The 15,226-nt window shown below is 37.3% G+C and overlaps 1 protein-coding gene across 1 annotated transcript in view; it reads right to left on the reverse strand.

The window, feature by feature from the left end:
- CCDC186 (coiled-coil domain containing 186) overlaps positions 1–15,226 on the reverse strand; it is a 40,864-nt gene that overhangs the window by 23,488 nt on the left and 2,150 nt on the right. The window contains exons 2-3 of the mRNA XM_045854061.1: positions 7,618–8,318; positions 2,502–2,628 (exon numbers count right to left, since the gene is read on the reverse strand). Of these exons, the coding sequence (XP_045710017.1) occupies positions 2,502–2,628; positions 7,618–8,258 (768 nt within the window). The 5' untranslated portion in view covers positions 8,259–8,318. The remainder of the gene's footprint in view (positions 1–2,501; positions 2,629–7,617; positions 8,319–15,226) is intronic.

The raw sequence follows: 15,226 nt of genomic DNA on the forward strand, positions 1-15,226 counted from the left end.
AATCACATAGGCTGTATCTAAAGCAGTCCTTTGAGGGAAATTTATACCTGTAAGTACCTGTATGAAAAAACAAAAAATAGCACAAATCAGTAACCTTAAACTTCCATCTTAAGACCCTGCAAAAAGAAGAGGAAACTAAACCTAAACCCAATAAAAAGAAGAAAACAATGAAATTAGAGAAGGAATTAATAAAATACAGAATAGAAAAGAGAAAAATCAACAAAAAAAATGGTTCTTTGAAAAGACAAACAAAACTGACAAACCATTAGCTAGATTGATCAATAGAATCTAAATGAAAGAGACATACTGAGCTTGTAGAAATAAAAAGAATTATTAACAAATACTAAGAACAATTTAACTTAGATGAAGTGAACAATTTCTAGTAAAACTGGCTGAAGGAGAAATAGAAAATCTGAATAAATCTATAAGACACTGAATTAGTCATCAAAAATAAAAATAAAAACTACACACGAAGAAAAATTCAGACCAAAGTGACTACAGATAAATTGTATCAAACATTTAATGAATTGATACCAATGCTTCACAAACTCTTCCCCCTAAAAGAAGGAGCACTTTCCAACTCATTCTGTGAGGTCAGTACTACCCAGACACCAAAGCCAAACAAAGACATCACAAGACAAAAAACCTATAAGACCAGTAGGTCTTGTAAATATAGATAGAAAAATTATCAACGAAATACTAACAAACCAATCCAGCAATATATAAAAAGAATTATTCACCATGACCAAAAGGGATTTATTCTAGCATGCCTAGGCTGGTTTAACATCCAAAAATCAATTAATGTAGTACACCATATCAACAGAACAAAAACCATTTGATCACGTCAATAGATGCAGAAAAGCATCTGATAAAATGCAACACTCTTTCAAATAAAAACTCAACAAACAGCTGGTAAAAAGCGTCTGTAAAAAACCCACAGCTGACACTGCACTTAATGGTGAAAAGCTGAACGCTTTCTCTCTGAGAACAGGGTAAGAGGATACCCACACCTGCCACTTCTAGTCACCCTTTCACTGGAGGGTCCAGCCAGAGCAGTGAGGCAGGAAATGGAATAAAAAGCACCCATATTAGAAAGGACGAAGTAGAGCTCTCTATTTGCAGATGGTAGGGTCTTATACTTAGAAAATGAGTTCAGCAAAGTTACAAAATATAATTTAAAAAATGAACTATTTCTACACACTTAAAATTAACAATCTGAAATTGAAATTAAGGAAATAATTCCATTTACAAACTGGAAGACTTGCTCCTCCTAAGACGGCAATACTCTCCAAATGAGTCTACCAATTCAGTGCAATGTCTAACAAAAACCCAGATGGCTTCACTGTATAATGACAAACTGACAGTAAAATTTGCAGGGAAATACAGGGAACTGATAATAGCCCGTCTTAAAAAGAAGAAAGTCTTAAAAAGAAGAACAAAATCCAAGAACTCACACTTCCCAGTTTTCAAACTTACTATGAAACAAGAGGAAATAAGACAGTGTGGTCCTGGTACAATGACAGACACACAGATCAGCGAAACAGAACTGAGACTCCAGAGAAAAAACCATTTATCACCTGATTTTCCACAAGATTGCCAAGACTATTCAACAGGGGAAGAACAGTCTTTTCAACAATGGTTCTGGCACAACTGGATAGCCATATACAAAACAATGAGGTTGAACCCTCATACCATATAAAAAAATTAACTCAGAATGAACCAAGACCTGAATATAAATAAAAACCAAATTAAAATGTCTTAAGAGAAAAAACAAGATCATCCTCATGGCCTTAGATTTGGCAATGGAGTCTTTTATATGATGCCAACTGCACAAGCAATAAAAGAAATAGATGAACTGACATCATCAAAATTTAAAACATTTGTGCTTTAGTGTATACTATCAAGAAAGTGAGACCACCAAACACAAAAGATGCTATTTATAAATCACACATACAGATTTAAACTCTATAATATAAAAAGAACTTTCACAACGCAACAATTAAAAAAGTAAACAAAAAATGAGAAGACTTAAATAGATATTTCCGGGTAAATAGACACTCCTATATATATACCCAAAAAGGAAGGAAAATGAAGAAAAAGGAGAGGCACGGGAAGACAAGGCTGGGGAAGGCAATTAACCAGATAAAACCTGAATTAGGATGGCCAGTCTTCACAGTGTAGTTCATATTAAACTGTAAGTTTAAAAATATTCTAATGTCACGTATACGTTTTTAGGTATATGTTGTTTCTTCTCTTAATTGGCAAAAAATGGTATATTTGATTGCCAAATTGTCTTTTCTTCTCAGATTTCTACCATGTATAGAATACAATCACAAATATCATATAAAAATAATGATTCCAACTTCATACAAGAGAATCCTTTACATACCAAGCAACCCTCTAATTTAAAATATATAAAACTTTTATTCATACACAAATTTTCAGGAATTTATTTTGTAAACTGAAGTATAGTTTTTAAAGATTTCAGTTTATCTTTTTACCTTTTTGATTGTGTTCATATGCTGTTTCTCTGTTTCTGTTCTTTTTTTCAGTTCTTCTCTTAAATTGTCTTTTTCTGAACATATATCTAAGATGAGCTCCTGATGTTTCTTATTTTCTTTAATTAACCTAATTATGAAAAGAGTAGTATAAATAAAACATAATTTAAAAAGGAGATATGGAATATAATCTGTCTGCAGATTAGGTATAGATACCTATAATTAATAAATTGACACTTCTAAGTAACACTTTTGTAATGACACATTACACTTGGAAAAAAATTTCTCTGGCCAGTCTGGCAATTAACATTTTCCTAGAAATCTGTATATTTCAAATCAAGTGAATATACTCAGATACAGAAAGAACCCCATAATCTTTTAAGTTTATTTCCTTGGACACCTCAAATATGTACCTTACCCCTTCGGCACCTGAACCTCTTCAGGTCAGCAGTTCTGAACCAGAAAATGTGGTCCCTCCAGGCATTTGTCTAAAGACATTTCTGGTTGCCACAACAGGGGTGGCATTTGCCAGTGGCTTCTTGGGGGTGGAGGCCAGGGATGCTGCTGAACATCTTACAGTGTCCAGGCCAGCCCCACCGCCGCCAAGGAATGACCTCCCCCCAACGTCAACAGTGCTGAGGGCGAGGAATCTTGCTTTAGGTTTTGAAAATATTTTAATGATACTTTAATAGTTAGAAAAGAGTAGTCCATGTAAAATAACAAAAGCTTAAGCAGAAGTTTCATTTTGTGCCCCTAGAAAAGTGTAAAATAAAACCTTAAAAATTACCTACAATAAGGTAAGATGCTAAAGGTCAACAGCTGATATTTTAGGATTATTAATAGTAACAGTTGTTACTTAGAATTTATTGCACAATTACTATTTAAGTTTAGCTCTAAGTGCATTATTTCATTTAATAGTCATCTATGTAAATAATTCTTTTTTCATGAATAAAAAAATCCTGAAGCCTAGCACTTGTTCTAGTTCATAGAGCTAGTAAGTGGCTGACCTGAGATTTGAGCCCATGTCTAATTTCTACAGCCCAGGCCTTTACATCTTCTACTTTGAAGATCTCTTATTCATTCAACGAATGCTTACTGGGAACCTACAATGTATCTGTATTATTCTGCATGTTAAAAGTATGTCAGCAAATTGTCCCTGCCCACATTCTAAGGGAAAATATTAAAATAAAAAACAAATAGGTGCATAACAAAATGCCAGGTAGTAGGTAAGTCCTATTAGCAAAACTAAAGGAGGGCAAAAGAACAGAGAGTAAGTAACCTGCGCTGTGATTTCAGGTAAGGTAGTTGGGGTTGACCTCTCTAAGGACCACAGGGCTACAGCGAGGAAGCAAGGCCTACAGACATTTGGGAAAGAGAAAAGTGTAGCGCGCAAGTTTATTCAAGCCTTTTTTGTCATGATGGTTTAACTTAGATTATTTACATAAGGTGTGCACTCAATTTGTTGCAGAAGCACAAGAATCACAAGTAAACAATTTAGGAGGGGGAAACTAAAATTATTCTTACATGCCAAATGCACACCCTATTCGCAAACTGTCGTTAATTAAGAATTCTGGTTGGGACCTTGGAAAATAATGTTAGTATGAGAAAATGGGGGAGTGGATATAATAAACAAAGACATGTGGCTATAGATGCATTCATGAAAATTTAGGCCAAAGGAACTGAAACGCAGTTTTAGACCTAACCTGAGTCATGAAGTTTTTCCTTTGGAATTAAAATTATCATGTGTGTAACAAAAGATTAACCTAGATTTAAAAATGACAATATCTGACATTTTCATAATGCCTTAATGTACACAAAACAATGTCATCAGGTAAGTATCATCCACTCACACAGAAGAAAAATCTTTGACTCAGAGAGGTTGACTTAACCAATGAAAAAGAGCTCGCCAACGGCAGTGGGCCCTTCCCACTCTAGGGTTCTGACCAGGACCGTGCTTGCCCCATCTGCCGTGCTGCTACTGGTCAGACAGGACACAGTAAAAAAGAGGAATGAAACTTACCTGAAAACATTCAGAATATAAAGTAAAAAACTAGTAACTTGTAACTAGTTCATTTCAGATACCAAATGAAAAGTCCTCTGAAACCAGACTAACTAGGCTCAGATTCTAACTTTACCATTTATAGGAATGTGACCTTGAACAAGTGCTTAATCTCTTTGTGCTTCAGGCACCTCATCTACAAAATAATAATCGTTCATGCCAAATAGGGTTATTGTGAGGATTCTATGAGTTGATATACATAAAGTACCAGGCACATAATCAACAGTGTGTGTTTGTTGCTATTATTATTAAAAGTAAATCTTATCATTTACAAGAGAGGCGTGAAAGTGATTAAGAGTCCAGATCTAGCCCTGGCTGGAGTAGCTCAGTGGATTGAGCGAGGGTTGGGAACCAAAGTGTCCCAGGTTCGATTCCCAGCCAGGGTACATGCCTGGGTTGCAGGCCACAACCCCCAGCAACCGCACATTGATGTCTCTCTCTATATATCTCCCTCCCTTCCCTCTCTAAAAATAATTAAATAAAATCTTTAAAAATTTTTAAAAAGTATACACTTAAAAAAAAAACATTAAAAAAAAAGGTCCAGATCTAAAAAAAGTGGGAAGAGGCATAAGCGATAATCTCAAAGGGAAGGTCTAAAAGAACAGCAGGAAAATGAGGTAGTTACGCTAAAAGGCAAGAACAGCAGAAACACTGAGTTCAAGTACAAAGTCATACAGTTTATTCGTAATAGCAGAGTTCCAGGAACAATGTGAGTGGGCATAGCGGCCATTAATTTGGGGCAGTGTTCTAGCAAAAGGACCTTGGAGTCTCAACAGATTTGTACATTCATATTCACAGCAGCATTATTCACAATAGCCAAAAGGTGGAAGTGACCCAAATGTCCACTGATGGATGAATGGATAAACAAAATGCGGCCTATTACATACAACAGAATAGAGTTCAGCCTTCAAAAGGAAGAAAATTCTCACACATGCTACAGCATGAATGGACCTCGAAGACACCTGCTAAGTGAAATAAGCTGGTCACAAAAAGGCAAATTACTGTATGATTTCACTTATATCAAGTTATCAAGAGGAGTCAAACTCTTATAAACAAAGTATAGTTGACCCTTGAACAACATGGGGGATGGGGCACACATATCCACCCCCCCGGGGCAGTCGAAAATCTATGTGTAACTTCTGACTCCCCAAAAGCTTTACTAATAGCCTGCTGTCGACAGGAAGCCTTATCGATAACATACGCAGTAAATTAACAGATATATATATGTATTATGTACTGCAATCTTACAATAAAGCTAGAGAAAAAACGTTAAGAAAATCACAGAAAGAAAAAATACATTCATAGTACTGTATGTATATATTTAGATACAAATCCATGTAAAAGTGGACGATCCACATAGTTCGAACCCAAGGGTCCACTGTAGAATGGTGTTTGCTGGGGGCAGAGAGCAGGGGGAAATAAGAGCTGTTTAATGGGTACAGAGTTTCAGATTTGCAGGATGAGTAAGCAAAGGAATTCAGCTGCATGACAATGTGAATGTAACATACTTAACACTACTAAACTGTATACTTAAAATGGTTAAGATGGTAAATTTTGTGTTGTGCATTTTATCACAATTTGAAATAAAAATTAAAAAATAATAAAAAAGAGGGGCTCTGGATGCTAAAAGATTAAAGTTCATTGGATGAACCAATGAAGGTGAGCTGGTTTGGGAAAGACTGATCCAGTGAGCAAGATAATCTGAAATAGTCAAGACTGGAAGCAAGTTATGATTAAAGACCAATTACATGTCCAGCAGTCTTTGAATTAAGCTACATTTTCTTCTGTCATCCCCCTCTGGTATGTAAACTTCCTCCCCTTCTTTCTCTACACAGACACACCTCCCATTCAAGGGTCACGTCTTAAAAAGAGACTCAGCCTGTATTTTAGGGAAGGCTGGCAGGTTTTCCTTTCTTAAAGGCTATAAAGTAGCACCTTTACACAGGCACCACTTCCATGAACCCAGAATGAAAGCACAGGGTGATATAACACTATTAGGAAAAGATAAAGTGAAATTAAACGCGTTAAAATAAAAATTAACCCCACAAATACAAGAAGTCTAAAAAGAACTAGACTATTATTTACCGAGTGATAAATTCTTCTGTTAGCTCAATTTTAATTTTTTAAACCAATGAATTTACAATGGGGATTTTAGAAAAATTATTTTGAATTTTATGACTTCTCATTTCCTTTGGAAATACTTAGGATTTTTAAAAAAAGATTTTTTTTTTATTTTTAGAGAGAGTGGAAGGGAGGAAGAAAGAGAAAAAAACACTGATGTGCTAGAAAAACATCGACTGGTTGCCTCTCACATGCTCCCAAATGGGGATCTGGCACGTGCCCAGGCGCGTGCCCTGACTGGGAATTGAACCTGTGACCTTTCAGGTCACAGGCTGGCACTCAGTCCATTGAACCACATCAGCCTGAGCTGAATTACTTAGTTTTGTAGAGTATTTTGACAAGATGCTCTATATTTTTTCAAAACTGAAAAATTTTAGTTGTCTTTCATAAATATTTCTAGATCTTTAATACATGTATACTATTTAATAAAATATCCTGTTAGGTTTATATATTAAAACATATAAAACAGAACATAACTTTTGAATCATATTCCAAATACTGACTTTATATATACATATGTTTACATAAGCTGATGTATGACACAGGTATATAATATATACAGAGGTGGGCAAAAGTAGGTTTATAGTTGTACATACACAACATACAGAGTTTATTCTTGTATTATTACTTAGTATTATATTACTTATTCATATTACAACCATAAACCTTGTGCCCACCCCATATAAAAACACTGATGTATACCTGTTATTTCTAAGATAATGAAAATAAAATACCATATTCTAAAAAAACAGACATAAATTAAATAACTAGACAAACTGGACATCTGCTTGATTATTGAGTAAATACATATTTGTTGACTAACCACGAAGTGCGTGGCTCTGCTGTGGAACTAAAAGTGGACAAGATGATATCTTCCTTTAAAGAATGCCATCTTTACTCCCTATGGAAAAAAGTCACCCGCGAGAATAAGAAACTTACTTCTTTATGGTGTGTTCCTGTTGCAAATACTTATCTTGCACACACTTTTCAAACATAATTAATGCATGTTCTCCCTTGTTCATTCCATTTGGTACTCGATGCTCCGCAAAATCTGTAGATAAGAGCTCAGATTCTATTTCTTCCAACAAATCCTCTGATGCTGAGACATTCCTTATTTCTGAAATAAGTTTCTTGGTGCAGTCTGTGTCATAGGGACTTTCTGAGTAAGTCTTATGACCAGCTGCCGCGGTAAAGGTAGGAGATGCTAATTCTGCCAGTATCTGAGTTACTGTCTGTTCTGTTTCGCTTGGTTTAGAAATTTGCTTTGTAAAATCTCCTCCAGGAAAATCAGGCGTTTGTTCAGAATGTTCCAGGCATGCGTCCGTTTTACCACGGGAATGCTCACCTCCACCATGATCTGGTACATAATTTTCCTGTGCTTCAGTCTGATTATTGTGCTCATCGGCCCGACATGAAGTTTTATCCAAGGCTAATGAGGACGGTTCGGACTCGTTTTCTAAGCCGCTGCCTCCGCCACCAGAAAACGGGCGGCAGGCGTCTCCCCTCGGGGCAGACGCTTCCCCAGTCCTTCCATCGGAGGGCGCGGGGGCCGCGCGGGCCGCGTGCTCCGTCTCCGACATGCTGCCTGGCACCGATGTAGCCGCGCTCCTTCCAATCCGCTCCTGATCTTCGTCTTACATCTAAGAAAGTCAAAACACCCAAATTTAAAAAGGAGTTTTTGAAAACCAAGACCCCATACGTACACACGAAGGCCACAAACTGACCACTAATTATTCTTTTAAAAGCCATTCTGGGGGGGGGGGAACAGGACACCCGTCCAAGCGTGCCACAACCACTGGGGCACCACAGAGTCTCGTCCTCTGTCCTCCTTCGGCTCAGCCTGCTTCAGGCTGCATGCTGGCATTCCTCAGCTACCCCCATAAAATGTGGGTACAGGATAAGACTAGTAATTGGAAGATTAGTGCCAAGGAATTGTTTCGAATTCCTTCAGCTCCACAAGAGGAAAAGGAGCATCTCAAGAATCTGTACGAAAATACTGGGGAAGTCAGACAGCAGTGAAAACACCAGAAGAGGAGTTGCAAAACAAAGGAATAAAACAAGACACGTTACTACTTGGGGTGGTGAACACACAATACAATATACAGATGATGTATTATAGAACTGTACACCTTCAACCTACATAATTTTATTAACCAATGTAACTCCAATAGATTCAATTAAAAAAAAAAAGTATTACCAATGTCAAAAATTTGCTGAGAAGGAAAACGAAACAATAACCAAGTACAGTTACCTACAGCCCAAACACCTAAAGTGGAACTGAAAAAAAGTTACAGTATAAAGGATCCCTGGCAGAAACTCGTTTTCCATCCAGGCTGGGATCCAGGAAGTACCGTGGTGATTTCTAAGCACATTCATCAAGAATAAGAAATTCTCAGTGCAACACAAACAGAGGCCATATGCACCGCCTACATTTTGTAAAAGCAGCGTTCACAAAACTAACCTCAACCATGTTATAATACATTTGTATGCTATATATGAGGGTTACTATTCCAGCTATTTCCTGAAAATAACAACTTCAAAATTATCCTAGGACAGATAAATTTAAAACATTCCAGCAATCTTTATTTAAAAAAGAGGGAACTGTTAACTTCTTTTGTCAGATACCAACAGAGCAGATGAATTACTAGAGTCATATCAAGTTGAGTGAAAATGTAAGATCACAGTTTTGGCAAAACTAGGAAGGAAATAACTCCAGATGGAAGGTGAACTTATGAAAAACCAAGCAGAAAGATTAAAGTTTTGAATAAACAGAAAGATACATGTCCGCTTTGGTCTGTGGCAGAGGCGGTGGCCCGAGGCGGGGAGAAGATGACCAGGCGGGACGCTCAGGATGACAGACGGAGTGAATCTGGTTAAGAACAGCCAATCAGGACTGACTTGTACATACCTGATCAACCTATAGTACTTGTAGCGTAGAGTGGGTTCTCAAATGTTTGTCGAATTAAAACACAGTGTGACATGATATAACTAGTACTTGAGGAATATTATTCTAGGGATGCAGAAAACAGGAAGAATAATACTAAGAAAGGAAAAGAAGACCAGTTTACTTGTCAAATACTCAGCCTTTTAATTTAGATTGTCCTTTGAGGTATCAACTAATATTGACATTGGCCTTAATACTGAGAATTACCTAACTGTAAAATATATTTCCAAGTAATCAAATGGAAATTTTCATTCTTTTCCTGTATATGTTGCAACTAAGGCAAAGTCCACACTTGTAATAAAGTTTGATTTAGACAATATAAATAAATGCAGTAAGTTCATAATTAAGACCTCACAAGTATGCTGTATTCCAAAATCTAGGAGAAAGTAAAATCATTCTCAAACTCTCTATATACCTATATTACCTTCCATTAACTTAATGTAACTCACTTTAGGATATAACTTGAGAATGTGTGGCTGTTGAACTTGAACTTTTAATTTAGACATTAAAAGCTAACAAAGGAAGTAGTTTTAAACATCGTAACCAGTCCATCCTTTACTGACCCAGGTAGAACTCAGGGCTGACCAAAATGTAATGGGCTGCAGGCAAGGAAGCTTACAGAGTAAGTCTATACAGGCACTGTGACTCTCCAGAATACACAGAGTGAGAAGAAACTCAGTCATTTGAGAACTTCATGAATCTCCACTGTGTGTCAAGCTTTGTCAATAAAATAAAAGCACTAAGCAAGGCATTAGTCGTATCCTCTCGTCCCGTTGTCACATTCTCCAGGGTTCCAGTCCTCGACTTTGTTTTCCCTCCCTCGGTTCACCCACTCCAGTAACTTGAACTAACAACTCACAGTCGATGCCCGCATCATTTTCAGTCCTGTGTTCTTGAGTTAATGAAGTATCCATACATTCCTTTTCACTCTGTATCTGGCATTAAAATCTCCACCTGAGTACAGGACTTTCCATGGAATGTTCCACCATAACCTCACACTCAAAATGGCTATATCTAAAACCGTAAGTACCTCCAATGATTGAACACCCCCAGCTAATCTTTTCTGTCCATGGTGCTGTTTTTCTCAGTCACGACCCCTTCCTTTCCTTCGTCCTCTTCTAACACTTTCTCCTTTCTGCTGTCATCGGCCCCACCTGCACCCCAATCCAGGCTTGATCACTCCATAACTGGGACACTTGAATTGTTCAACCTCACTCCATTCCTCCCTTCTGTCTTCCTACAGCTCCAACTAGAGGATCAAGGTTAATTAAAGGACAAGTGGCTGGAGACAACACTAGGGCAAGTGTCATCCCATCCAAAGAAGGAATGGAGATTTTCAATATCATTGGCTCTGCAGAAAGGCAATAGAAGGGCCCTATGAAGTGGGTCCCCGACTGCAGAAGGGGCCAGGAAACAACAACATTGCCCCTAAATATACCCACACACAGACCCTCCCACAGACCCCACCATCAAGTGCAACCGGATGAATTCGAGTGAGGCCAGGGCTATCTCTTCCCCCTTTAGAGGTTCAGGCAATGAGAGCTCTGTCCCATGGACTGGTCTTTCCCCCCACCCCCCCACTCCGAAAGGGCTAGCTAGAGAAAGGACAGGGAACGTATTTTAGAGCCAGATTACACCTGTTCTTCAAGCCAAGCCGCTGGGAACTAAAAGCTTCCACTTCTCTTCGGGGAGAAAAATGTGTTTGGCTTTTGTGGCTCATTTTTGTTTTTTAAATTACTGAAATGTGTTTTAATTTCTGCAGTAAGTTTTTTTTAGTAATCAAAAGTGGCAGAAAGGTTATGACATCAAACCAAGACATTATTAAGGGACCGCAGTTCAGAGGGAAGATTGGAGCATGTCACACGGTGTGACTAGAGACCCAGGAAGGAGAGGCAACAACACACGTTTCATGTCCAAACCTCAGGGTTGTGATTCCTCCAGCAGACCAGCTGTCCTACTTTTCCAAGGTCATCTCTCAGCCCATCTCTAAAACCCTAGTACTTCCCTACCCTCTACTGTGACCCTGCCCTGACCAGTCTACTCTCCATGGCTTTGCTCCTCCCACCAGAACGGCCTTCCCTCTCTTTTCTCCAGAGCACAATTACATTTAAAGGAATGACTCTAACGCTGCATCTTCCTCCATTTTTCCGTCATCACAGCACAGAAATTATCTCACATAAATGAAAGCATATTGCATTTATCCTCCTCAAGCAGAGCCACAGCCTTCCTTGTGACATTTCTTTTAAATGATCTGTGTACCTGGGAGGAGGAACTTCACTCAAAACTGATTCACACTTCTTAAATCTCAAACAACAGTAACAATAAATAGGTAAATAAATCTAACAAATATATCCTCTACCACATTTACCCTCATTCTTGCGAATGCTGTTCAGTAGTTTTCAATGAGGGTGGGACCCACGGGGTTTGCACGATAGTCTGGGGGCCCGAACAGCATTTAGCGGATGGGAACCAGGTTGCAACGAGACTCACAATGTGCAAGACCACAGGGAACAACAAAACTTTGTCTCAATCTGCTAGATATTCATCTAGGTTAAAAAAAACACCTGCTTTCATAATTGCCTCAGCTTAGACGTTTTACTATTATCCTCCTATAAATTACAGAACGCTTAGTGTAACCTCAAAAGACAAGTACTTCCTATATACTGTTGCTCAGTACTATGCCATGACCTTTGAAAAAGTCTTCATATAAAATGGCATCTGATAACCAGTTAGCTTTCAAACTTTGTTTTCTGATGCTTAACCAAAAGTGGAGGCAAACGAAAAAGGAGAGGGGTTAATAAAGATCCATGTACATATACATACAAAGCCATCACCAAAGATGGAATAACGATACAATGAGCTTGACCATGTCCATGGTCAACTAGGGGAAAAACAGCTGAGTCTCGCTGGCCTCCACTTGGCAGTGCTGATGTAGGCCAATTTGGCTGCTGTCCAAGATTTGGGGGTTGGGGGAGGGAGGGTTGCCATCAAAGCTACTGAGGATGGAACAATCTAGAAGTAAATTAAAGAGGGAGGATGTAAAACTAGACACCTGTTTACAAGATTGTTTTAATAAGTGCTTGTATAAATTAACATATAGATATAGTGATTACAATTATAGATTATAATATATATCTTTTGCTTTAGAAAATAACATAGATTACTTGACTTTCAGCAACTACAACTCATTAGGGGAAAACACTGTATTTAAAAGTTAGCACAGCCACAAAATCCTCTTAATTCAGCACCCCCCCCCACCCACAGCAGTGTGTTTCTGACCCAGTACTACAGGACCAGTTCGCACCTCTCAACTGTTTCAGTGCAGTGAGAACTGGTTTCGCTCTGACTGGAGCTCATCAGCTGTAGGCAACTGGTCAAGAAACATTTTTTATTTGTCTAAAGCCAACCATTATCCACCTTGGATTTTATTTCTTAAGGAAGAACTCACATTCCTACAAAATTATTTCCACACAAGAGCCATATAAATGAAAACACTGTCTTTAACAGCTTTGTTTTCCCAGTAAATTAGCATTATAAACAACAAAAAACTTAAGCTTATTCAACAAATTGCAAATACAAATGAATCCAACACACAGATTTTGGTACCAGACTTCATACAAACGTGACAAAGTCAGAAATACATTCCCAAACTAGATATTAACTCATTTGCCAAAAATGTATTGAGCATATATTATGTGCAGGCACTGATCTACGTTTTGGGAGCAAAGCAATAAATAAGCCTTCTTTTATGGAGTTTACATTCTGATATAGCGGGCCAATACATAGAAGCTCTATGTCAAATCTTTTCTTCTTTGTGCTTCTAGTACTTTAATTTGAAGATCTGTCAGTGTATCTGTACAAGTGTGTTTTAAGTCCAATAGAAAAATCTCAGTTCAGTATAAATATTATTTACAAAAACCACTAATTTTTAAATTATAAACTGTACCATTTACATCTCAAATACTACAAGGGCATACTTTTCACAAAATTTACATTAAGATAAGCAAGTAAAGCCTGTGAGAGCATTCCTGTTTTTCAATTTAATGGTTTACCATCTTTTGAAGGACAAATACATCAAAAGGGTTTTTTACAGTGTCTCCAAATACACTTTGAAAGCAGCATAATCAAATAAATAACTTTCTGAGGAGTTCTAACAAGGTTCTGATGTGGCAATTAAAATCAGAAGCAATACAGTGAATAAAAAATCATCCACAGTCCAACAGTCTGATCTCAATCCCTGGGTAAATGAATTTTAATTTAACTTTAAAATACAAATGCTTCCCTGGATAAAGTTTTTAAAAAGAGAATAAAATAACAGGACAGAAAAGAACCCATGTAAAAAACATGAAAACCTTGTTTCACAAGGTAAAATATCTGACACTGTAAAGTTCACAGAAGGTGAATTTATGCAAATCAAATTCTTCTTTTAAAATTAAAAACTGAGCTGGCCTACTTCAAAGAAGTATAGATTAGTATGATCAAAAGAAAGAAATATTTGTAAAGCAGTCAGATTCTAATTAAGCTTTTGGGTAAAATTTAATATATTGAATTTCCTTTACATGAAATATAATCATTGTACTCTAAAAGTTGCCTTTAGTCACCAGTTTAAAATGTATGTTTTGTGAGCCTGAGGTCAATTATACCTATAGAGGGTTGTTAATCTTTGCACCTACTGGGCAGAGTGAATTTTTCAGTATGTGCATTATATCACACACACACACACAAAGACACTACGAAGACTCGAAGCAATCATTACAGCAGGATCTCTCGCAAAATAGGACCAAATCCTGCGACAGAATAACAGGAGAAACAGAAATTATGGTCCATCAAGATTCCAGGATGAAGAGGGTAAGGGGCCACAACACGTATCACATGATGAAGTTATATGTTGTATTATCAGCTTGGTGTCTTAGGTCCCTGCAATTTTATGTATCTCTAATAACTTTTAAAGCACAAAGTTATTACTATAGAAACCTTAGTTTGAAGCTAGTTGTATAGAGTTCACAATTTGAATTTTAACGAGTCTAAGAAAACAAAGTATTTTCTGCTCATTTCCCCCCCAAATATGAAAATTAAAAGGAAAAAAATTTGACCTACAGTTCCCTATACAAAAAGGAAGGCTAATAATCTCAACAACAAGAACAAAAAAAGAGTGGGGCGGGACTTGTAAGTCTGACTTACATTAAGGAGTTCTGATTAATGTTTAAATTTGAAACTACCTTTGGCCTGGGCTTGGTAGGATGCAGTCTACCAAAAAATCAAATTACTCATTAGCACTCACTACATAAACATCCCTGCAGGAGACTATCAGTTCGCATCTCTTAATGACAAATACATTCACAATCCAACCCATACTTTCCTCTGCTAGGTTTAATTTCCACTATGTATCTGTTGCCCTTTCACCCTAATATTTTTCCTTTTGTTTACTTCTTAGCCCAAATAGAGATTTAAAATCTCAGCAACTGAGAGAAAAGTTCAAAGGACAAATCTGAAATAATATGATAAGATTAGAGGTTTACTTGTAAATTTTAATTATTTATGCTCCCACGGTTGCCCTGAAAGGAGTATTAAATATATCATTCACAGTACTGTAAGCTCACTGTC

The sequence above is a fragment of the Phyllostomus hastatus genome, unplaced genomic scaffold (assembly GCF_019186645.2).
Source record: "Phyllostomus hastatus isolate PE091 unplaced genomic scaffold, TTU_PhHast_1.1 phas_scaffold_1066, whole genome shotgun sequence".
Taxonomy (NCBI): domain Eukaryota; kingdom Metazoa; phylum Chordata; class Mammalia; order Chiroptera; family Phyllostomidae; genus Phyllostomus; species Phyllostomus hastatus.